This window comes from Pristiophorus japonicus, chromosome 15, assembly GCF_044704955.1.
Source record: "Pristiophorus japonicus isolate sPriJap1 chromosome 15, sPriJap1.hap1, whole genome shotgun sequence".
Taxonomy (NCBI): domain Eukaryota; kingdom Metazoa; phylum Chordata; class Chondrichthyes; family Pristiophoridae; genus Pristiophorus; species Pristiophorus japonicus.
In genome coordinates, this window is record NC_091991.1 from 165,937,839 (window position 1) to 165,961,028 (window position 23,190).

At 46.5% G+C, this 23,190-nt stretch overlaps 1 protein-coding gene across 3 annotated transcripts in view; it reads right to left on the minus strand.

Moving 5' to 3' along the window:
- fbxl18 (F-box and leucine-rich repeat protein 18) overlaps positions 1 to 22,967 on the minus strand; it is a 38,862-nt gene extending 15,895 nt beyond the window's left edge. Inside the window, exons 1-4 of one of the 3 annotated variants that reach the window (XM_070901269.1) lie at positions 22,899 to 22,929; positions 22,440 to 22,816; positions 16,129 to 17,708; positions 9,019 to 9,237 (exon numbers count right to left, since the gene is read on the minus strand). In XM_070901269.1, the coding sequence (XP_070757370.1) occupies positions 9,019 to 9,237; positions 16,129 to 17,708; positions 22,440 to 22,733 (2,093 nt within the window). In that variant the 5' untranslated portion in view covers positions 22,734 to 22,816; positions 22,899 to 22,929. Of the gene's footprint in view, positions 1 to 9,018; positions 9,238 to 14,542; positions 15,268 to 16,128; positions 17,709 to 22,439 lie in introns of those variants that run through there. The other 2 variants (XM_070901268.1, XM_070901270.1) reach the window with 2 other exon arrangements.
- Positions 22,968 to 23,190: the final 223 nt, after the last annotated feature.

Sequence of the window (23,190 nt, forward strand, 5' to 3'; positions counted from 1 at the left end):
ATGTTCCCATTGCTGGGGAGTTCCAGAACCAGGGGTCACAGTCTAAGAATAAGGGGTAAGCCATTTAGGATCGAGATGAGGAGAAACTTCTTCACTCAGAGTGGTGAACCTGTGGAATTCTCTACCGCAGAAAGTTGTTGAGGCCAGTTTGTTAGATATATTCAAAAGGGAGTTAAATATGGCCCTTACGGCCAAAGGGATCAAGGGATAGGAGAGAAAGCAGGAAAGGGGTACTGAGGTGAATGATCAGCCATGATCTTATTGAATGGTGGTGCATGCTTGAAGGGCCGAATGGCCTACTCCTGCACCTAATTTCTATGTATGATTTGGAGGATAGGTGGCAAAAAATGGAAGCTAAATGGAGCAGACCCCTCCACAGAAGAAAACACACATTCCCAATACTACTTAGGTGTAGGAGTTATCTGTAACTCATTGTGTACCACAAAGCTAACTTCACCTGTAAAAGTGTTATTTTGTTATAATGTTTCCCACATTACAACAGTGACTACACTCAAAGTACTTTATTGGTTGCAAAACGCTTGAGACGTCCGGTGGTTGTGAAAGGCGCGATTATAAATCCAAGTCTTTCTTTCTTTACTTCTTCTCCAACCTTTGAGATAAGACAAGAGTCTCCCAATTAGTTACTGGTTTTAATGTTGCGTTTGTTTTCACTCAAAATCTCCACTGCTCTTCCTGCTGCTCCAGTGTCCTCCTCGACCATGCAAAGCTCGGAGCCAGACTGTTGATTCACAGAAAGGCAGTGAATTGATGGCAGGCGAGATCCATCCTCCTAACCATAAGTGCTCCATCTAATGACCTAGGGAAAAAAATAGTCCTAACTTTTCAAATGAAAGATTTCAGATGGGAGTAGAGTCCAGTTTTGGATTTTGACTCTACCCCCAAAGACCAGTAAACTCACAATTCTGTTTAAGTATCAGTCACTTTAAAATGAATTTTTGACCATCATCATCATCATAGACAGTCCCTCGGAATCGAGGAAGACTTGCTTCCACTCTTAGCAGGAGTTCTTAGGTGGCTGAACAGTCCAATACGAGAACCACAGTCTCTGTCACAGGTGGGACAGATAGTCGTTGAGGGAAAGGGTGGGTGGGACTGGTTTGCCGGATGCTCCTGCCGCTGCCTGCGCTTGATTTCTGCATGCTCTCGGCGATTCAAGGAGCTCAGCGCCCTCCTGAATGCACTTCCTCCACTCAGGGCAGTCGATGGCCAGGGACTCCCAGGTGTCAGTGGGGATGTCGCACTTTATCAGGGAGGTTTTGAGGGTGTCCTGATAACATTTCCTCTGCCCACCTTTGGCTCGTTTGCCGTGGATGAGCTCCGAGTAGAGCGCTTGCTTTGGGAGTCTCGTGTCTGGCATGCGAACTATGTGGCCTGCCCAGCAGAGCTGATCAAGTGTGGTCAGTACTTCAATGCTTGGGATGTTGGCCTGGACGAGGACGCTAATGTTTGTGCGTCTGTCCTCCCAGGGGATTTGCAGGATCTTGCGGAGACATCGCTGGTGGTATTTCTCCAGCGACTTGAGGTGTCTACTGTACATGGTCCACGTCTCTGAGCCATACAGGAGAGCGGGTATTACTACGGCCCTGTAGACCATGAGCTTGGTGAGTTTTGAGGGACTGGTCTTCAAACACTCTTTTCCTCAGGCGGCCGAAGGCTGCACTGGCGTTGGATCTCGTCGTCAATGTCTGCTCTTGTTGATAGGAGGCTCCCGAGATAAGGGAAATGGTCCACATTGTCCAGGGCCACGCCGTGGATCTTGATGTCTGGGGGGCAGTGCTGTGGGGCGAGGACAAGCTGGTGGAGGAGCTTTGTCTTACTAATGTTTAGCGTAAGGCCATGCTTTCATATGCCTCGGTAAATACGTCGACTATGTCCTGGAGTTCAGCCTGTGTGTGTGCACAGACGCAGGTATCGTCCGCGTACTGTAGCTCGACGAGAGGTTGGAGTGGTCTTGGACCAAGCCTGGAGACGGCGAAAGTTGAACAGCTTCCCACTGGTTCTGTAGTTTAGTTCCACTCCAACAGGGAGCTCATCATACTGTTGGCAGTATAACTATCAGATGTTAGGAACAGATTACGCCTACCTTATTACAACAGCATGCCCCCACTCACAAGCGTGCGGACCCAGATTCTCACAGTGCTCAACAGTGATTGGTGCAATAATGAGTGTCACTGAGCTGGTCAGGTGGCATCAAGAGTCCATTCCCAAAAGGTGCTTAAAGAAAACTATAACCTCCTGAAGTTTTAGGGTACATTATAAGACACATATCTATCTCCTTATGGAGGAAGAACAATGTTAAACCCCATAGAAGATGTATTCAATGTTGCTACCTCAGACTTGGCTGGGTCAAAAAGTGCTCTATATTAGAAGAATTAAGTGCCAGTCTGTTGTACTTACGCTGAAGATGACTCCCCACTTGCTGAGTACTGGATGCCTGTTCTGCATTGGTAAATCCATCCAGCTCTGTTGTTCATAAGTTAGTTGCCTGTGATGTTCGTGCTGCAGAACAAAGGCTGGCTTATTTCCCTGCGTATTCTCATCTCACTGCCGAGACAGCAGTTGACGGATAGTGCTAGCTGGGCCTAGAAATCTGGTCTTCAATGAGGCGTAATGCATTGCTAATGACTGAAGGAGCACATCTGTGCTTTTCTCTTGTGTCAGCGTGCACTATATTGCATTTTGGTTCTTCAGTCAGGCTTTACACACACACACACACACATACACCTGGCTTCACAACCCCCCTGCTGCTTTTACACACGCACATATATCCACTGAACTGTCATAATACTAAACTTTATGAAAGTAGAACTAGGAAATACTAGAAGAACTAGGATGTTCAAATTTCTTTATATATGCTCCAATTACAAAAAAGGTTTGTAGTCCTTAACCTGCATCTTTAGAGAAAATTAAACGTGCTTCAATTCAAGATTGAAGTGCTTTATGGCGAAAGCAAAATGCTAGGTGTCCAAATAATGTGTGCATTTCAGGAATGGGGAATTTTAAATCTCTGCAGTGAGCTTCGGCTAAAAGAAAACAAAACTGAACAAGGATGTGAGCGATGCATCTATAACACTAAATATAGGTCAATGCAGGTTGCAGGTATTTCTTCCTCATCTGGAGGCAGCAACTTAAAACAGAGTTAGGATTCCAGGAACTCATCTCAGCGGCTATTCCTCAGCTACCACAGTCGGCCGCCACAGAGTGCGTAGATTCTGTCACGTGACCACAAATAATTACCCCAGCAGCATCACAGGATAGTGATCAGATATAGTTCCGCCTTCCACCCTCCCTAGCACAGAGACCATAACTGAACTGTGGTCACCACAGTTACCCTCCCCTTCCCCTACCAGACTGATTCCTGGGATGGGGGGATTGTCCTATGAGGAGAGATTGAGTATTCTCTAGAGTTTAGAAGAATAAGAGGTGATCTCATTGAAACATACAAAATTCTTACAAGGCTCGACAGGGTAGATGCAGGGAGGATGTTTCCTCTGGCTGGGGAGTCTAGAATCAGGGGTCACAGTCTCAGAATAAGGGGTCGGCCATTTAAGACTGAGATGAGGAGAAATGTCTTCACTCGGAGGGTGGTGAATCTTTGGAATTCTCTGCCCCAGAGGGCTGTGGAAGCTCAGTCGTTGAGTATATTCAAGATAGAGATCGACAGATTTTTGGATATTAAGGGAATCAAGGGATATGGGGATAGTGCAGGAAAGTGGAGTTGAGGTAGAAGATCAGCCATGATCTCATTGAATGGCGGAGCAGGCTCGAGGGACCGAATGGCCTACTCCTGCTCCTAATGCTTATGTTCTTACTTGGCCAAGTTAGTACAGAGCAGGGATCAAAACCTGGGACCAGCTTGAACAGCATGACAGTACCACATCTACCCAATGGGCATCGGGGGAAGCTTTCATATTAGGCAGCGTACCTTGTATGGAATGATCGCTGTAAAACTAAAATGGGCTGAAGTAAAAAAAAACATTTTAAAGATCCATTACTAGAATTAGTGGAAAATAAAAAGCATGCTGAATACAATGAGCTGAACTGCCAAAGAAAATATTAACAATGAAGATTTCTATTTTGTAACAAGTAGTAAACACCATTAGGTTGGAGGTCTCTTTTGTTATTGTTTCACGATTTTTTTCCCCCTCACTCTTACGAAGGATTGATATGGTGTTACAGGCCTGGGTGCCTCCGGATGTCCAAGTGGACGTCAAGATCGAGTTTGGCTCACCCTTGGGACAAATAATCGGTTGGCACTCATAGTCCTGGCTTACACTTGAAGAATGGTCACTTAGACGAGGCAACCGAAGGCAACTAGAACAATTCCCCAACAAGGAATAAATGCCATTGGCAGGGGGGGGAAGGGGTGGAGAAAGAGAACAATTGGAAGAAAAGGATGCGGGGGGAGAAAATAGGCAGTACTGCATTTGCACTCTATTCACTAAAATGTAAAAACAGCCAATGTTAAATTTAGTATTATAGTATTAGGCAGTCCCTCGTATCGAGCATGACCCACTTCCAGACCAAAAAGGGATGAGTTCACAGGTGTTTCAATGAGGGACCTGACATTCTAGGTCCCGAACTACATCCTGAAAAGTGGAAGATGTTGGTGCGTGGAGTCTTTTAACATGGGGTGGCCGTTGCACACCAGCCACCACATGGGTTTAACAGAGCTAGGTCTTGATCCAGTGGCAAGGGTTAACCAAGACAACTGGAGACCAAGTCCAAGATGCATTACTAACATTCTCAAAGGATATTTGCTTAAAATTAAGATCAGCTCAGCTGGAAATAAACATACGTTAGTAGCTCAGCAGGTTAGTGAATCCTCCAAACTGCCAACTCCAACCAGAGTTTTAGCTAGACCACTAGATGGAGTGCCTGTTCAGCAATACACGGTCCAATGTGTGGACAGACAGCATTCTTCGCAATCTACCACAAACGGGGCTTCTGTTGGCGAATCAGAGTCATTCATGGCCTGCATCCTCACAGAAGAAAGCAACCCAATAAATACTGAGAATGACAAGAGTGGGAGGGCAGAGGGGGTTGTGGAGAAGAGATAGCAGAGAGGGGAAACAATACAGCAGGATACAGATTACAGAATTAAATCAGGATTGTTGATTTGGAAGAAACTGGATAAAACAGAACTTGGTAGTCAATGAGCAATATTAGTGCCCATCTCAAGCCTGAAGGGAGAGTTACACATCCGATTCATCATTTCCGCAATGGGTCATGCCCTTTGGCTGTTGGAGAAACAACCACGATTCATTTTTAATTTCTACCAAGTTGGCTAAATTTTCTACATTAATACTTCATATTTCCATCCAAACGGGATCATTATCAGCAGTTCTCACATAAATAGAATTCCGGCTTAATGTGCCAAGCCAGCCATCCTATTGAAACTGTCTGCCAGGTCAACATACCATGACCGATAACCCATCTCATGGATGCACCGATAAACGTGGCAAGCCTGCCCGAACAGTTCCTCTGCACATTCCCCCCATTTGATCTGTGAGTTACTGGAAATAAACTGTGCATCATGAAGTTACTGTAGATTAAAATCACAGGGGCTGCCAGAGGAATTATCACAGTGGAAAGATTCATCCATTCACCAGGAGCCAATATGATCGATAAGACTCAAAATAAAACTCTTTATTCTAAAAATATGCACTATCTCTTCCAAAATACTGTTATCCTGAGAAGCTGGGTGAGGATCCATTCTGCCCTGGCACGAGGGCATCCACACACAGCAGAACTGCAAAGTACATCTAATAACCAGCTGTCAAATAGCGATTCCATGCTACTTGGTGTGATCTGTAATCGATTTCAAAGCAGCAGAAAGTGTGAACCACTATCGCTATGGGCTTCAAAGAAGCTAGCAAGGACTTACCTTTTTATTCTATGCCCCTTAGCAATTTCACTGTTTCTCGTGTGATTAAATTCACTACTGTGAAAATACAGCATAAACAGGCATGGAGTGGGGGGGGGGGGGGGGGGGAAGAGAAAGAGAAACAACATACAACCTCCCACACAGCAACCTACAGCACGGTGACATTGGAGAAGAAAATAAGTAGATCACTGCTTCAGGCCAGAGTAGAATCAGCAATTGATTCAGCAATGGCCACATATTTTAAAACCCAAAGTACCTCCTGTAAATGGACCAGTGTTGTAAGCAATCTACGAGAAACTCAAAGCATGCATTATAGAAGCTAGTGGTTCATAGGGGAAAAAATCCACTCAACTCAACCCCTTTGGGCAACATTTAAATTGGGGAGTGAGCGAGAGAGTGCAATTCACTATGCTGCTACGCACAGTGTATTCCTGGCGCCTCTTTTCATTGCCGTTAGTTTTCTGTCACTTCCTTTTTTCCCGATCGTTTTTTTTTACTCCTTGCTTTTTACATTTTACCACTCTTTGATTTGAAGCCGTTCTTTTCCTGTCCCTTCCCATTTTCTCCTTCCAAAGTGCAGCTACCTTCAAACACACATACATCACACACAAGAATGTAGATTACAGATAACATTTTCAGGAAATCCAGAGGGATTAAGTACCTCTATCCATTATGAAAAGGATAATGTACACATGAATCATTTATGAGTCCACATCGACCATATAAATCAAACAATCCACTAATAACTTTGCAGCACTGCTGCTCTTTCAGTCACACCAAACGTGCTCGAGTAATGCAGTACAAGAGTGAAAGAGGAAGAGAAAAAAAAATCCTGAACCATTTGCAATCTTTCTGCTGAAACACCATTTAGAGATGATGTTTAACATGTCACAATACTGCAGTAAAACACTTACAATACTTTGGTCCCATTCAATTCCATTACAGTGTTTAGGTTACAGAACGGCCTTTATATTGGCCATGTATGGAAGATAGAAATACAACTGCAGTCAAATGCCTCTTACAACACTGCCCCCTACTGCCAGAGTAAAGAAATCTCAAAATACTCTTGCTCGGATTAGAGAAGAGAAAGAAACATCATCTATAGCCCTGTCCTATTATCTAGGGTGGGGAGATATCCCGACAAAAATTCAAACACATCTTAATGCACCTGCTCAGTGCTTACAAAATATAACTTTCCGAACGTTACCTGTCACTGCACCTCAAAGTAATTTTTTTGTCGTGAACATAAGAACATAAGAAATAGGAGCAGGAGTAGGCCATACGGCCCCTCGAATCTGCTCCACCATTCAATAAGATCATGGCTGATCTGATCATGGACTCAGCTCCACTTCCCTGCCCGCTCCCCATAACCCCTTATCGTTTAAGAAACTGAAGAGTTGCGTGAGATCCACGCATCAGGAGCCAGCAGTATTAGCACCCCGATTAACCCTTAAAGAATAAGTGAATCACTTCAGACCTCAAAATAATATTTCTTCTTCATGCCAACCTCCATTCTCTTCCCTCTCCTTGAAGGCAAAGATCAGTGCTGGGGTCTGGTTCTATAGCACTGGCTACCTTTCTGGTACCTTTGTATGTTTGAACTAGACAGTGTTAATAGGCTTCATCAGAGGTTCTCAACCGTGAGGGTCCAGGGTCCCCTGAAGGTTTCAAAGGTTTCACCAAATCAGCATCCTTCAAGAATAATATTTTTTTAAATCCCATTCTGCGAGCAAGATCAACAAAAAAAAAAAAAGAGGGAGACTGCTCACTACCGATGTCAGTGGTGCCCTGTTTATTATTAAGAACGAGACCTCGAAATAGGACGTGTTTTTTTTTTAAAACCCATCTCAAAAAAAAGTTTAATTCAGTGCACCGATGCGAGGTTGGGCCGATGTGCCGTCACCACTGATGTTGGAGGAGAGCAGACCTCCCTCGCCCCCTCTCCTCCCCCCGATTGGCAGCGGGTTTTTTTCCCAGCAAGCCATGCAGCGTGCACTCTCACATCCGCCATTTTAAACCGGGTCGGCAGAGCAACAGGTCAGTGGGGTCTGATGTCCATTTTGGATGGGGGGTGGGGGGACGAACTGGGAATTAACCAAAAAAAAAAAGAGTGTCGGCGAATGTTCAGTTGACTTCTACCTTTATGCGACTGACCTTGGCAGCTGTTTACAGAGCCGAGCGCGGCACGGGCGGCTAAGCAGACTGCCCGCTGCCTCTGGGAGCTCGTGGTCCCCGAGGACATCACTCACGGGTGGTGCGGACGGCCATGAAAGTTGACCTTTGTATTGGGTAGCGAGCATGGTGCACATTGTATATGGCTATTGATCGCATTTTCTGTTGTGGGATCTTACTGTGCGCACATTTGCTGCTGGTTTTTAACCATGTGATAGGATGTAATCTTAAAATATAGTCGTGTTACTGGGGAGGGTGTCTGCTGAATTTTTATAATAAGGGGGACCTCAGAAGCAAAACGCTTGAGAACCCCTGGGCTACATGACCAAGATGACTAGGTGGGGGGAGGACGGGCATCATAGCCATATGTTTTGTGCATCCAAACATATAAATTCCCAGCAAGGGTCACTCGATAGTAATCAACAATGGGGATTCTGGTTGATCATTACTCCCTTCCTTAGCACAGTATACCAGAGGCCAATTGTAGGCCTCGACCAAGCCCAGCTCAGTTAAACCTTCCAGTTCCATATGAAAGTGCCACATCACGCATTGCAGTCACCCACACACTGAACCATCAGGAAGACGGGTTACCTATATATTCTCCTGTTCTTGCAGCTATGCCTCAGAAATATGGCAACGCTGACAGCCCGAACAGGAGACGTTTAGAAAAGGTGTTAGTTATGAATTTTTAAATCATGGATCATTCCTTTAAATAGCATTTCAAAACCCATAAATAAAAAATGTATCGATGGGATCTAAAGGCAACCTGCTGGTTTTCTGACGCATTTTATTTGGCATTCGTTAGACCCACTGGCCCTCTGGTGTACTTCCACACAAGGCGTCAAGTAGCTCGTGCATTGGTTCCCTATATATATATATATATATATATTGCAACTGTGATTCACTGCTCGTGCACACCAGCCATTTCTTTCACTCACCCTTGAATCAACGCTTGCTGAAGGTTCTTGCAAGCCACGAGAGTTTCTCCGGTGAACATGTGACACATGATGACAGCCGGGCACTTGGTCATGAACGAGAGCACCGCATCAGGCTGGAAGGTTCCATGCCGAGAGACAATGCAGAATCGCTCCAGTGACGAGCAGTGGCCCAGTGCTTGGAAGAACGGCGCGCTTGCCGACAGGTACGGCTGTTCTAGTCTGTAGGAAGAATGAAAAGACAATGAAATCCGAATCTTACAAATTGTGTTCTACGACCTTGTAAAGTGCCAGCTTTCAAAGTACGTCTGCACTTCTCATCAGATCTACCCCACGCAAGAAAGTTCAAACGTGAATTATTTGGGCAATAATAAAAAGCCATGCATATTTCAAGAGCTTTAATAACGGCAGTAACTCTTGTTTCTGTCTACTTGTGCTGTCCCTAGTTGACAATTCTGGCAGGTCATTCCATCAGTACTGCATTAAGGCACCAAGCTGACAAGAAGGAACTATATCTATTTTAAGAAAATCTTATATCGCCCCACTTCCCCATCAGATTTTCCCCATTATAAATTCCTGTGATTCTCATCCTGGTTTGCAAATCCCTCCATGGCCTCGCCCTTCCCCTTCCCCATCTCTAATCTCCTCCAGCCCCACAAACTGCTCCTCTAATTCTGCCCTCTTGAGCACCCCCGATTATAATTGCTCAACCATTGGTGGCCGTGCCTTCTGTTGCTTAGGCCCCAAGCTCTGGAACTCCCTGCCTAAACCTCTCCACCTCTTTCCTCCTTCAAGACGCTTCTTAAAACCTACCTCTTTGACCAAGCTTTTGGTCACCTGACCTAATTTCTCTTTATGTGGCTCGGTGTCAAATTTTTCGTCTCATAATACTTCTGCGAAGCGCCTTAGGATGTTTCACTACATTAAAGGCGCTATATAAATACAAGTTGCTGTTATTGCGTTCACATTTATAATGGAAAATGCCTATATAAACGTGTCACATTGTAATTACACCCTATTGACAGTGATGGCGCTGTCGTGCCTCAGATTTGCATCTCCTCGCTCCTATCTTGTGTGTCACTTTGAACCAATCAGGAAGTGGCTGGCCCATCCGCTAGAGGAAAGAGCTCAAATAATCTGCAAATACTGGCCACAAGCATGAAGATAACCTTGGGCACAGAGGGGCCTTGTCGGTATACCCTGGAACTGTACCCCAGTATGAGTCAAATTCTTCAGGAAAGGTTTGGGGCACGCTGGAAGATAGAGGAAACTCGCCAAGCAATGTCTCGGCTCCTGAACACTTGGTTCTGAAAACAGCCTTCTCACCCAGCCTTGGCCACGCAAAACACGAATCTGTCCATCACCGAAGAGATCCTGACCAGTGATTTACAGAGGATGAAGGCCTATTTCCGCCGATGGCGACTTCGGCCAAACCTGCAAAAGACCATCACCTCAACATTCCACCTCAACATCCATCAAGCAAACTAAGCTTTGAAAGTCTCCTTTTGCCGTGCAGAGATAAACCATGCCAAAACCCTCTCCGATTTAGGAGTAACGCTTGATTGCACCCCATCATATAGACAACATCTCCAGAACCTTAGCAAGTAACTAAAGAGTAGGGTCAACTTGATCCAGAAACCCGTCGGATCCACATGGGGAGCAGACACTCAAACTCGCCCTGGTGTACTCTGGCATGACTCTCCGGCATGACTATCAAGTCCGCATGTCAAATCCGTTGATGTCCAGCTGAATTCTACTATGAGAATTATCACCAGGACGCTTTTATCGGCACCAACACCATGGCTGCCCGTGCTTGCCAACATCGCACTGCCACACCTACGCCGCGAATATGCAGTTTCCAGAGAATACAACTGCTACACCAGCAAAGATATGCCGATCCAAGCTGACCTGAACAACCTACCACCAATCGGTCTCAAATCAAGGCAGCCATTTTGGACCGTCGCCAATGCCCTTCAGCGATCTCCCCTCAGCCTTGATGACCGATGGCAAAATGTTTGGAAGAACTGCGACATACGGAATGGATTCCTTATAGAGGACCCCACAGTACAACCTGAAGGATCAAACCTTCCTCACAAACAGTGGACAACCATCAACCACCTCAGAACCGGTCATGGTCGATGCTGCCACCTTCTCCATAGTTAGGAGATTAAAGTATCCCCATCATGTCATTTTGGAGCTCCTAATCAGACCCCCCTGGAGCATATCATTGAACACTGCCCTCAGAGGAAATTCGCAGGTAGCCTACAAAGTATCCATGCTGTTACACCGGAAGCTTTGGCCTGGATATCCAACTTAGATATTGGAATTTGATTTGCTACCACCATACGAAAGAAGACGACCAGCAACCTAATATTCTACTGAAAGAAAAGAACTTGTTTCTTCTCCTGATCAGTATAGTCACTCTGCTGGAAAGTGTACATGTGGATCTTGAGTGAGCATGCACTCAGTTTCAAGGCTCCTCATCGTCAAACAGCCAGCCAAGGATCATTGTCCAGACCCACCAATGAAGAGCAGCCATTTTGATGATGTGCAACACTTGCATTCAGATGGTGCTCCTCACATTCAGAGTGCTTTACAACAAGGAGGAAAGGGATACTGTGGATACAGAGCAAATGGAAAGAGAAAGGGAGGTGAGGATGGGTACCTGAAGGAAAAGTTGATGAGCAGCCTAACTTTCTTGGAGAATGCTACTCAACATCAATCACAACTACCAGGAGAAAGGGGTGGGAGGATTTTGAAACGGTGTCTGCTATTGGCTGCTTGTGTGTGCCCTGCCACATTAGCCTCCTCCTCCTACCCACAATCAAAGTAGGTCAAGCTGAAGCCCAGACCTGTCAAACCCCAGACTGCCTCCCTCCTGACATTGCCAAAGCAAAGTGCAGTCTTTCCAGATTTCCCCCCTCCCCACCCAGAGTGTCCAATACAGACTCCCCACAATTACTCCCACTGCCCAAGTGCACATGGCCCTTCCCCCTTATAGCCTCTCACCTGCTTCTAAACTTCAGCAGCTTCTAAACCTCAGCACCCATTGCCCAATTTATCGCAGATCCTCTTTCTGACACTATCTAATCCCACTACACCTCTGCCTGTCAAGCAGTTCAGACGCCATCTTCCCCCCACAATGTCTCCATGGCCCAATCCTATCATGTACTCCCAATTCCCTAATGGGAATTAGCTCCATGCCCAATGACTCCACAACACACTTCCCCCAGACCCCTGCCCGTGTCTACTTCCTCCCTTACAATGCACATGCTACATTACCTCCCCGACAGCCTCACCCTGCTAAATCTCAGGACTCCCCTCCACCCTGGCCCATGTTGTGGCCATCCTGCTGTGTATCCTGGGCTTCAAAATTAAAGTGAGTGGTATAGAATCTGAACACAAGGGGGGATAAGAACACACGCGAGAGCCACAGGGATGGATTGTAAAAGGTATAGGTGAGAGAGACTTATGCAGTGACGGGAGAAAAAGCTTCAGAAACAAAAACAGCACCGACACCGAGAAAAGTGCGAGTCATAGTGAGAAAGGTAGAGGACAAACAGAAAGACATGGTGGCAAAACTGGAGAAACGCAGTTGCAGGAAGAAAATGTTTTTACGTTTCTCCATGAGCCACAGCACAGATCAGCTGGTGCATGTTACATGATGCAACACTCTGGTCACTCTCAAGCTGCGTCTCCTTAGGCCGAATGTGAGCAACGCCACAGAAGATCCAGTATTTGTCAGTTTTACACACACACAAAATCAGAACTCCTCAATATTTCGTAGGGATCAATCAAAAACAGTCTCATCCTCCCTCCCCTCCCCTCGCCATGGCCATTCTTCCTTCCATCTGCACCATTGTTTTGCTTGCAACATTTTTACACGCCTTAGTACAATCCAACTGTCCTCCTTTGCGCTGGCTCAATGAGCAACACCTCGGTGGATCTACTAGTATTTTAACTAAAAGAATCAATGTTTTCATGATGACTATGCTGACACCTGGGAGTCCCTGGCCCAAGACCGCCCTAAGTGGAGGAAGTGTATCCGGGAGGGCGCTGAGCACCTCGAGTCTCATCGCCGAGAGCATGCAGAAACCAAGCGCAGACAGCAGAAGGAGCATGCGGCAAACTAGTCCCACCCACCCCTTCCCTCAACGACAATCTGTCCCACCTGTGACAGATTCTGTGGCTCTCGTATCGGACTGTTCAGCCACCAAAGAACTCATTTCAGGAGTGGGAGCAAGTCTTCCTCGATTCCGAGGGACTGTCTATGATGATGACTTCACTTCCAGAATTTTCCTAATGAGGATTTTATATCCAACCAATGGATATACAAAAAAATATTTTTAAGTCTTGCATTTGGAATGTTTTGCTAGGATTATCACTTTTGCTTCTGGTGTCACAATCTGAGCACAACAGCTAGAATCCTTCTAAAGGAAACGGAAAGGTTTGTATCGCTTTCTCGACTTACCATTACTTACCTTTCCAGTATTGCATTGTGCGACTGAGTCTCCGAGGTAGGTCTCCTGTGCTCGTTCATCCAGATGTTACTGCATGCAAGTGCTACTTGACTTTCACTTCCTAAGATTATCAAATTTTAACCTTTCAGTTTGTAGACTTTATTGAGTCACTGGGGAGAAGAGAACAGGAAGGTTTTGCCAAATTATCACAATAGGAAGGATTGAGAAGAACAGGGAAAGTGGCAGGGGGTGAGGAGGGATGGAGAAAATGGGGGTGATCGGGCAGGGGATAGTAATTTTAGGGAGAAAATTAGAAGGGGTGGGGGGGCGGGTGAGTAAGAAAGCGAGACAGGGCACAGAGTAGGAATAGAAATGGAGAAGCAACAGGAAGGCTATGGAGAGAAAGGGAAAGCAGAGGAAGAAAGGGGGAAACTGTAAGGCAGAGGGTGGGGGTGGGGAATGATCAGAGTCGGACAGGAAGGAAGAAGAGAGAGTGGAAATGTAGCAAAAGTAGGAGCTGCAGAAGATGCTGCCATTGACAGCTCCCTTCTTCACCCAGTAAGGGAAGAGATGCAAAAAGATACAACAGAAGAGTACAGGGAGGGGGAAAAAGAGAGAAGCAGCAACATGAAGATGATGGATAAGAAACACACCTGTATATAATATATAAATAAATAAAACAGGCAGGAGCGGTAAGACAGCAGCTGTCTGGCCAGTACAAGTGACATTAGGTGGTGAACAACCACTGGCAGTTAAACCCTGCAGATAGTGATGTAGAATTCCCTGTAGCCACAATTCCCATCTAATCACAAACGCTATTCAAATCTGTAGTTTTACTTATGTTAATTGGGAACTGCAATGCGTAAGCATTTGTTGGGACAAAAATATTGCTCCCATGAGTCTAAGTATTTGTCTCAAAAATCGACCTCCACAAATGAACAATGCAGCACTGAACAAAATTACTCAAGGGCAAAACAGCTAAAAGAGACTAAAAGGTAACTTCCCCCACCGATGCAAACAGTTCGATCATCTTTTTTCCCCATCCATGACAGAGTAAAGCAAACAAAACAATAAAACATGCCGCAAATGACTACAGTGTACGGTAGATTAACAGAGCCTCGAATGAGAGAAAGTGCGTGAGTGAGCCAGTGAGCACACAAATAACAAGCACCAGAAAGGCATGTCAAGCAATGAATGGAATGTCACTTGATTACAACTGAACATGAGCGATAACGCTAGTTCTACTTATTTCTTTCCCTCACCCCACGTTCTCGACTGAAAGTAGTGATCCATGGCAGCCGAGGATACCATCGGCACAACTGGAAGGAGACAGGCTTTCTTCCTGAGCAGTTTCAAACAACTGAGTGGCTTTCTCGGCTACTTCACAGGGCAGTTAAGAGCTGGTGTGGGTCTGGAGTCACGGCAAGTGCCAGACCGGGTGAGGACGGCAGGTTCCCTTCCCTAAAGGACATTAGTGAACCAGCTGGATTTTTACAATAATGCAACAACTTTATGGTCACTTTTACGGACACTAGCTTTTTATTTTATTTCCAGCTTTTAAAAAAAAAAAATTAAATTCAAATTCTCCATCTGTCATGGTGGGATTTGAAGCCAAATTCTCTAGATTAGTGCAGGCCTCTGGATTACGAGTCCAGTAACATACGCTACCGTAACTGGTCACTTACCTCAGTGGTTCTCAGCTTTTTTGGTTGAAGGACCCCTTTCCAAATGGGTTAGTAATTACAGACCCCTCATCGAAATTATACGACAGAATACTCATAATATGAAAGTGCTGCGTGGAGAGAGTGTTTTAATAATGCTTTTAAGAACAGGTATTTACTTACAGATCTCAGTGAGATGGGTGTGCCCGCTTCTCTCAGCAATTCTGGGCACTCCGCAGCAACAGATGGGCACTATTAGCCACTTAGTGCCGGGCAATTTTGAAAGCCATCAGCAGGCTGGCCACGGTGAGCGAGGGCAGGAGCACCCACACATGGGCTGGGGCTGTTGCTGGAAGCACAGCTCAGTACCGCACTGTCCCACTGGCGTGTTCATAACAGCTCACTGCGGGACTGCACGCGTTTGCGTGAACATGTTCAGGTACGTGTATGAAGGGCCCAGCAAGCGCTCTAATCGTGTCGGGAGGATGACACAGGGTCGCGGCGCCGGGAGAGGGATTGGCTCGATCGGCGGGGAGCACTCGATGCAAAGTGAGGGAGAGCTGTGGGCCTCTGTGAGGAGGCGGGTCCAGCCCAGCCGTTGAGAATACTGTAACTATAAAGGACTGAATCAGTGTCGGTTTTATAAGGAGGAGCAGGTTTGAAATTACCTCCAGGTGTGGACCCCCTGGAAAGTCTCTACAGACCCCTAGGGGTCCGTGGACCCCAGTTTGAGACACACTGATTTATCTCATAGATGTTTCTGGGACTTTATATGCAAAATGGCTGCCACGCCTGCCAACACAACAGAGGTCTGTACTCAAAAAATAATTCACAGGGAAATCCCAAGGACTTACAAGTTCTCGCTTTTACATGGAGGATTGCAAACTATATTACATTAAGATGTGAAAGGCTGTTATGTCTCATAGAAGGTGCACCCTTCATTTCCGTAGCACGTCTCAAAACTGTGAATTGCAATAAATACATGCGCTCACCTCAAGTCCTTCAATTGTTTGCAGTGTTTCAGCATTTCGCACAAGGCTGGCATGTAAGCCACCTTGCCCAGCAGGCCGAGGTTGGCCAGGGACAATGTCCGCAGCTGCTGGCACTTCAGTCCGATGCCAATCAGCCCCGACCCAGTCAGAATGCCAGGGAGCTGGGCCAAGGTCAGGGAGCGCAGGCGCGGCAATTGTCCGATGAGCGCCAACTCTTCGTCCCGGACCCGCTGCGCCCGCTCACAGGGCGGCTGCATGTTCCGAATGGCGGGCTCGTTCCGAGGCACATTGGAGGAGAAACTGGACCCAATCAGCTCCAGCTCTTCCAAAAAGGGAACATTCTCCAGGAGAGTCCCAAAGACGGTGGGCGGCAGATTCAGAGACAGCTGTTCCGGGATACTGTTCGGGTAAGTCGGGGCTCCGATCCGGACCTTCTTGCCCACTCCCCGGCGCACGGACTGCGCCCCCACAGCCAGCACCGCGTGATTAGGCAGCTTGTCGGCGTTTTTGGCACTTTGCACAATGCAGCAGACGGGCAGCGACAGCGAACGCAACCGCTTCAGCCGGGCCAGCAGCAGGCACAGGTGCTTGCCGGCCCCCTCGGGGCTGTGGTGGTGGGCTGCAGACAGATTCAGGTGCTTCAGGTTGGGGCAGCAGTTCACCAGCGCCTCCACCACGTCGAAATCAATGTCATCTTTGGCCTTGCGGAAGATGGAGCAGTCCGACAGCAGGCAGTGGACGCAGCCGCTGAGGTTCAGGCTGACCAGCGACTGGACGTTCCGGCCGCCGTTGATGATCTGATGGCTCAGCTGGCAGCCAGACAGGATGCAGTGGCTGAAGTTCAAATAGACGGGGTTGCTCAACGTGATGGTGTGCAGAAGCGAGGAATGCAGAAGCGAGGATCCGTTCAACCAGGAACGGGGGAGCTGCAAGGCCTCCAAGCTGAAGTTTTTGGTCATACAATCGAGGAAGTTTCGCGTGGAGCATCCGGTGTCCACAAAGATCCCGGGGACGGAGAGGATAAAGGCACGGAGGTTCTCGGGGGTCCGAATGCTCAGAACAGACAGGTAAAACCTCCCGACTTCCTGGTTAACGTAGCCTGGCGACAGCCTGGCGTAGAAGACCTTGAGATTTTGATAGTGGGGAATGTTGCTTTGTCCGACCATCAGCTGGCCCGAGAGCATTTCGCCCTCCCGAGTCCGGTCGGGGATCTCGAAGTAAAGCAGCAGCCGCTCTAGGTTGGTGCAGCAAGGGACAACGCCGTAGGAAGGGGTGAACAAAGTCTGCTTGAGTTCAGTTACTTTACCAAGAGTGGCCTTGCATTCGCTGCTGAGTTGGCCAACGTCAAATCCTTGGCTGACGTCCAGAGCCAGAGAGCGCAGGTTAGAGAGCACAGACAGCATCTTGGAGAGGCGCAGCGACGTCATGCGACATCCCGTCAGGTCCAGCTTCAGGATGTTTTTACACTTTGCCACCAGGTCGATGGTTGAGCCAGACAACCAATAACAGCCACTCAGCTTCAGTAGTTGAATGTCACTGGCTATCTCTTTCAGCAGAGACGTCACCTTTGCGCCACTTTCCTGGAAAGAATACAGAATTTAGCTCAAGGCTACGAAAGCGAGAAATACTTTTTAAGAAGAAAAAAACCTCAATTGATAATTAAAATAAGCATCATATTTACAACGTCACAGTTGGGCCAAAGTGATACTTTGGTCCATTTGCCCATTGACTGCTGGGTCGTGCCCAATCCTGGCTCCCCATCACCAAATGGCCAGCTTGCAGCTGATTGACTGCCTCGCGCCTTTCCAACTGTGACTCCCACCTCACACAAAACTAGTCACTGGACATCAAGAATCCAATGGCTCAGTAAATGCACCGTGTGCTGTGGTAGAGGTCCAAAAATCAAGAGCAGAAAGTCCCAGTTCAGTCTGTGGGCTGCAGCTCAGATCCCAAGCAGGGCAGCAGTGAGGGTGCTGTACCTCTGGGTTCGGACTAGGGAGCAGAAATTGAAGGCTCCCACTCCTGGTTGCTACTCAGAGATCCCCCTAGTGTAAAGTATAAATGTGTGACAGCAGGCAGGACCAGAGTCTTCTGGTCATGATGCTTTCCACAGCCAAAGCTCATCAACGTTCACATGTGTTCACACACGAAGGCTGACAAGTTGGGCAAGATACTGGAGCTGGCCCGTGAAAATCCATTTAAAACGGCCAGTCTGTTTTGGATGTCATTTACCTCAGGATCAATCAGGTTGTGTGAAGTTATTTCTGTGCAAACGTACAGCAATTCACAGTTTCTATCTTAATCAGTTCCTACGTTACAACAGTGACAACACTTCGTAAAGTACTTCATTGGGCTATAAAGCACTTCGGAACGTCCGGTGGCTGTGAAAGATGCTATATAAATGCAAGTCTTTCCGCTTTAATGCTTAAGATCAAGAGACAGAATTAGAAGGGAAAAGTACCAAACCACTGAACACTCGCCCCCACCCCCACCCCACAAATATCCCGGGTGAGGTCAAGTCTGGTGCAAAAGAGTGACTGCTGTCTTCACAGAGTTAAGTTAGGTTTCAGTGGCGGGTTAACCACTTGCCTTCATTCCCTATTTAATGCTGCAGGCAGTGCCCTCTAGTGGTTACTTTCCTCCTTAAAGTCAATTGTCATCATTTCCAATTGCACAATGCAAAAAAAAACGTGTGTTTATGTGTGGGTTTCCTATTAATCTTTACGTCTATTATATTTTGTGAATTTGTCAATTTCTTTTACCTGTTGATTTCAGTCTTTGCCATATTCGATTTAATTGCTAGATATTTATTTCATCCATTTTAGTTTTGGTCTTGCCTTTATAGACTCGGTGTTTTAAAAAAACATTTCCCTTCCCATGTTTCCCTCTCCATTTTGTCAGTATTCCATTATCTGGTTCAAACTGTTAAGAGTCCTGCAGTAAAGCAACACAATGCTCTCTTCCTTCCTCCCCTGCCCTTACGTTCTTCCCTTTTCCTGACTTTTGTTGAATTATGGTTTACAAGGACACCAACAGCAGCCTACTAAGAGAGTCAGCAAACTATTCAAAGCCGAGTTTGATCCTGTCCTTCAACCGGTGTTCAAATGCATGCACTTTCCAGCAGGGGTCAGTGAACAGTTACTGCGGAAGGAAACTCAACTCAAGTTTCCCCTCCACTCCCTCGAGCTGCCGAGGCCAGTTGTAGCTCCCCCTGGTGGACATCAGCTCACTCAGCAGAGACCAGGAATCGAACCTGCGATCTCCCACCGCAACCTACCCTGCGTTCTAGCAAAATATCAGTTTAGAGTGATTGAAGGCCTTTTACGTTTGAGATAGATATGGAACAACTGCGCCCTTGTCAATTTTTGTCTGATTACGCTCCCGTGAAGCACCTAGGGAGGTTTTATTACGTTAAAGGTGCTAACAGTGTTAGCTGTGGCTCAGAGGGCGGCAGCACACTCGCCTCGGAGTCAGAGGTTGTGGGTTCAGGTCCCACTCCAGGGACTTGAGCACAAAAATCTAGGCTGACACTCCCATGCAGTGCTAAAGAAATGCAGCACTGTCGGAGGTGCCGTCTTTCAGATGAGACGTTAAACCGAGGCCCCGTCTGCTCTCTCAGGTGGATGTAAAAGATCCGATGGCACTATTTTGAAGAAGAGCAGGGGAGTTATCACCGGTGTCCTGACCATTATTCATCCCTCAATCAACATCACAAAAAAAAAACAGATTATCTGGTCATTATCACATTGCTGTTTGTGGCTGCCACGTTTCCTACATTACAACAATGACTTCACTCCAAAAGTACTTCATTGGCTGTAAAGCACTTTGAGACATGGTCATGAAAGGCACTATATCAATCCAACTCTTTCTTTCTTTTTATAAATGCAAGCTGTTGTTGAAATAGTGAAATAAAGGCCCTCCCCCCAAGCTCTGAGTTTGTTATGGAGTAGTTGAGTCAGACAGAACTGGAAGATCAGAGAGTCAACCCTAAATTTTTCCTGAGTTAGCAGGGACAGTGTTAGCTGCACCACAATCGGCCTCAGCATGTCTGGGTTACAGAGAACAAAAAAACAGTCATGGTACCTTCTGATCGCTATCCACTGAACCTTGGCGGAGGTGTGCAGGTGTAGTTCTTTTTGCTTTGTAGGATGAACTGGATGGGCTGAACGGCCTACCTGATCTCTTAAAGTTGGCCAAGGACAGAGTCAAGGTTCTTCCTCCACCCCCGGCAGATATTTTACCTGTCAAAGCTCACAGATGAATTGTGGACACTTGCCCATGGCAAGAGGCCACCCAGTCCACAAAATTCTACCCCACTAGGATGTCAATGGCTACCATGAGAAAGAGAACAAAGGCAAAAAAATAGAATTTAAAAAAATAAATAAATAACTGCACACAATTTGCTGGCAGAAATAAAATGGTCACCATGGCATAGAAATAATTCACTGCGTTTGCTAGTGCTTTGTCCACAAATGACAGACCTCCAGTTCAAAAGGTCTTCTGGCCAAGAATCTAGAGTCCTGCATTGAACACTTGGCCTTGAACTCCACACAATGATTCAAGGAAAAGGTGCACTCTCACACTACTCAGCACATCAGTAAAACCACTCGCTTCACCATTTACTGGATTTGCTAAGGTTACGGACTGAACATAGGCATTGTTTATGCCGGCGAGATTCCATTGCCATGAAAAAGCACAATAATACAACACTCTGGGTTAACAGCAGGGCTTTTGAGGTTAGATTACTGGCAAATTAACCTTGAATAATGGCACCATTTGCAAGAGATCACACATAGTTAGGCAGAGCATTCTAAAATTTGTGTTTCAGCTCGTACATTAAACAATGAAGCAACAGAACGTGTCAGTACTGCTGCATAATCAAATTTATCAATTATAATCTTCATGTTTATATTAACAAAAATCACAGAACAAGGGCAATTTTAGGACCTAGATCATTTGAACTCAGTGGCAGAGAGAGGAGTCAATTTATTGAATTAGAACGAATGAAGTTGGAGGGGGTAAGTGTTTGAACGTATCACAGGACCTAGAAGAGAAAATGGGGAAAACCATGAGCTAAAATGATCAAGGCACTTTTTTTGGTACCAGACAGCTATTTAAGCCTTATTCTGTCTTTATCTGGTGTCCACATAGGTCCTTTCTAGCAGACTGGCACTGGACAGCAGAAAGCGCAGAGAATCTGGCTTCACTGCCACTCCATCTCAACTGCAACACCCCCCCAAAGCATAGCCCAGTGGCACAGAGACCAACTGTACATCACTTCTGCTGCCTTGATTATCAACATTGGCACATACCAGGGTTGCACTGACCCAATTGGTATGGCATAGTTCCACATTACGCAATGTGCTTACCAACCGATTTGCCAAGGTGGCAAAAGTTTTTTACATTTTCTTATAGCACATTTGCCAAGAATGACTTATTTTGTTGTTAGTGATTTTATTAATATGCAAACAAAGTTGGTAACTAAATGCGATTGTGCAGCAGTACTGATTGGTTTTCTTGGCTTTAAAGCCAACTGCTATATTGTTTAATTAATCAAAGAGACATAAATGTTAGACTTCTTACAATTAATAGTTCAAAACTAAAGAATAAGATTACACCAAGCAATTTTTTTTTTAATTCACTCAAGGAATAGATAGGCATAGAAAAGAAAGGTTTGGCTGTGGAAGACAAAGTATAGGGTTCAAATGCAGATTTTTAATCTGAATGAATTCAACTCTACCTAGTCTGAACAATATAATTGAAGTTATCAAAATAAATGGGAAATACTCGTGCGTAACCTCCTAATTTAGAATCTCTGCTCCTGAAGTTAAGGACACCGGCCAGGATGAGTTAATATTTCTTTTGTCTCATCCCTGTTCGGTGTTGGAATGAGATAATTGGTGGCACTGGATGCAAATTAGGTGGTCAGTTAAAGGAATTCCACAGTCTACATTTAGGCCGCCCTATAAACGCTAACTCTGTTTCTTTCTCCACAGATATACTGCCCGACCTGCTGAGTATTTCCAGCATTTTCTGTTTCTATTTCAGAGGGTCTGACTTCAGCTATTTCCCATCGTCACACGACCTGGGAGTGCAATAAACACAGAAAATGCTGGGAAACACTCAGCAGGTCAGGCAGCATCTGCGAAGACAGAAACGATACAGAGTTAACGAAATGGCTGGGATTAGTTTGCGCTAAATGCTAGGCTTCATTTTAAAACTCACTGGTCAACAGTGGGTTTCTAATAGCAGCAAGAGTGAGCAAATAGCAGGACGGTGGGCAACCCGGCCTGACAACGGTGGCTATTTACCTGGTACTCCTTGTGCAGAGTGACACAGCTGACCAGGCTCTTGTCCACACACAGGGACGCAAACTTTCTGCTCACTTTCCTGACATTCAGCAGCAGGTCGCAGCTGGGCACGAAGCCCAGGATGTTCAGCAGGATCTCATCCGAGAACTCGGTCAGGTTGAGGGACTCGCCTTGGTCCTGCTCCAGCTCCAGCTCCCGATCCCGCTCCTGATCCGGGTCCGGGTCTTGCTCCAGCTCCCGATCCCGCTTCCGATCCAGCTCCGGGTCTTGCTCCTGCTCCTCCCCGCTCTCCATTTCCTCAGCCTCCTTCTCCGGCTCCAGCTAACGGCTCGCTCGGCACCTGTGAGTGGGTGGGTGGGTGGGGCGGCGGCCGCCAACTGAATTTAAAACAGATATAGTATCATATATATATATTTATGTATAGAAAATGGTTGTTTTTTTTTAATGAAATACTCAAACCCCCTGACTCGCCGGTCGGCACCGCTCAGTCTCCCTGCACCGACACACCAACGCTGCTGCTCCGGAACTTCATTCCGACCCCACGCAGCCCTACTTCCGGCCCACGCAGCACGTCCCCAGCAACCGAGCGTCAGGGGGGGGGGGGGCTCATCACAGGAGGAGGCCATTCAGCCCATCACTGGAGGAGGCCATTCAGCCTCTCACAGAAGGAGAGCATTAAGCCCCATCCTGCCTGTGCCTCTGCTAGTTGAAGCCTTAAAAGAGACACTGGGTTGCCTGGGTGTCACCTAAC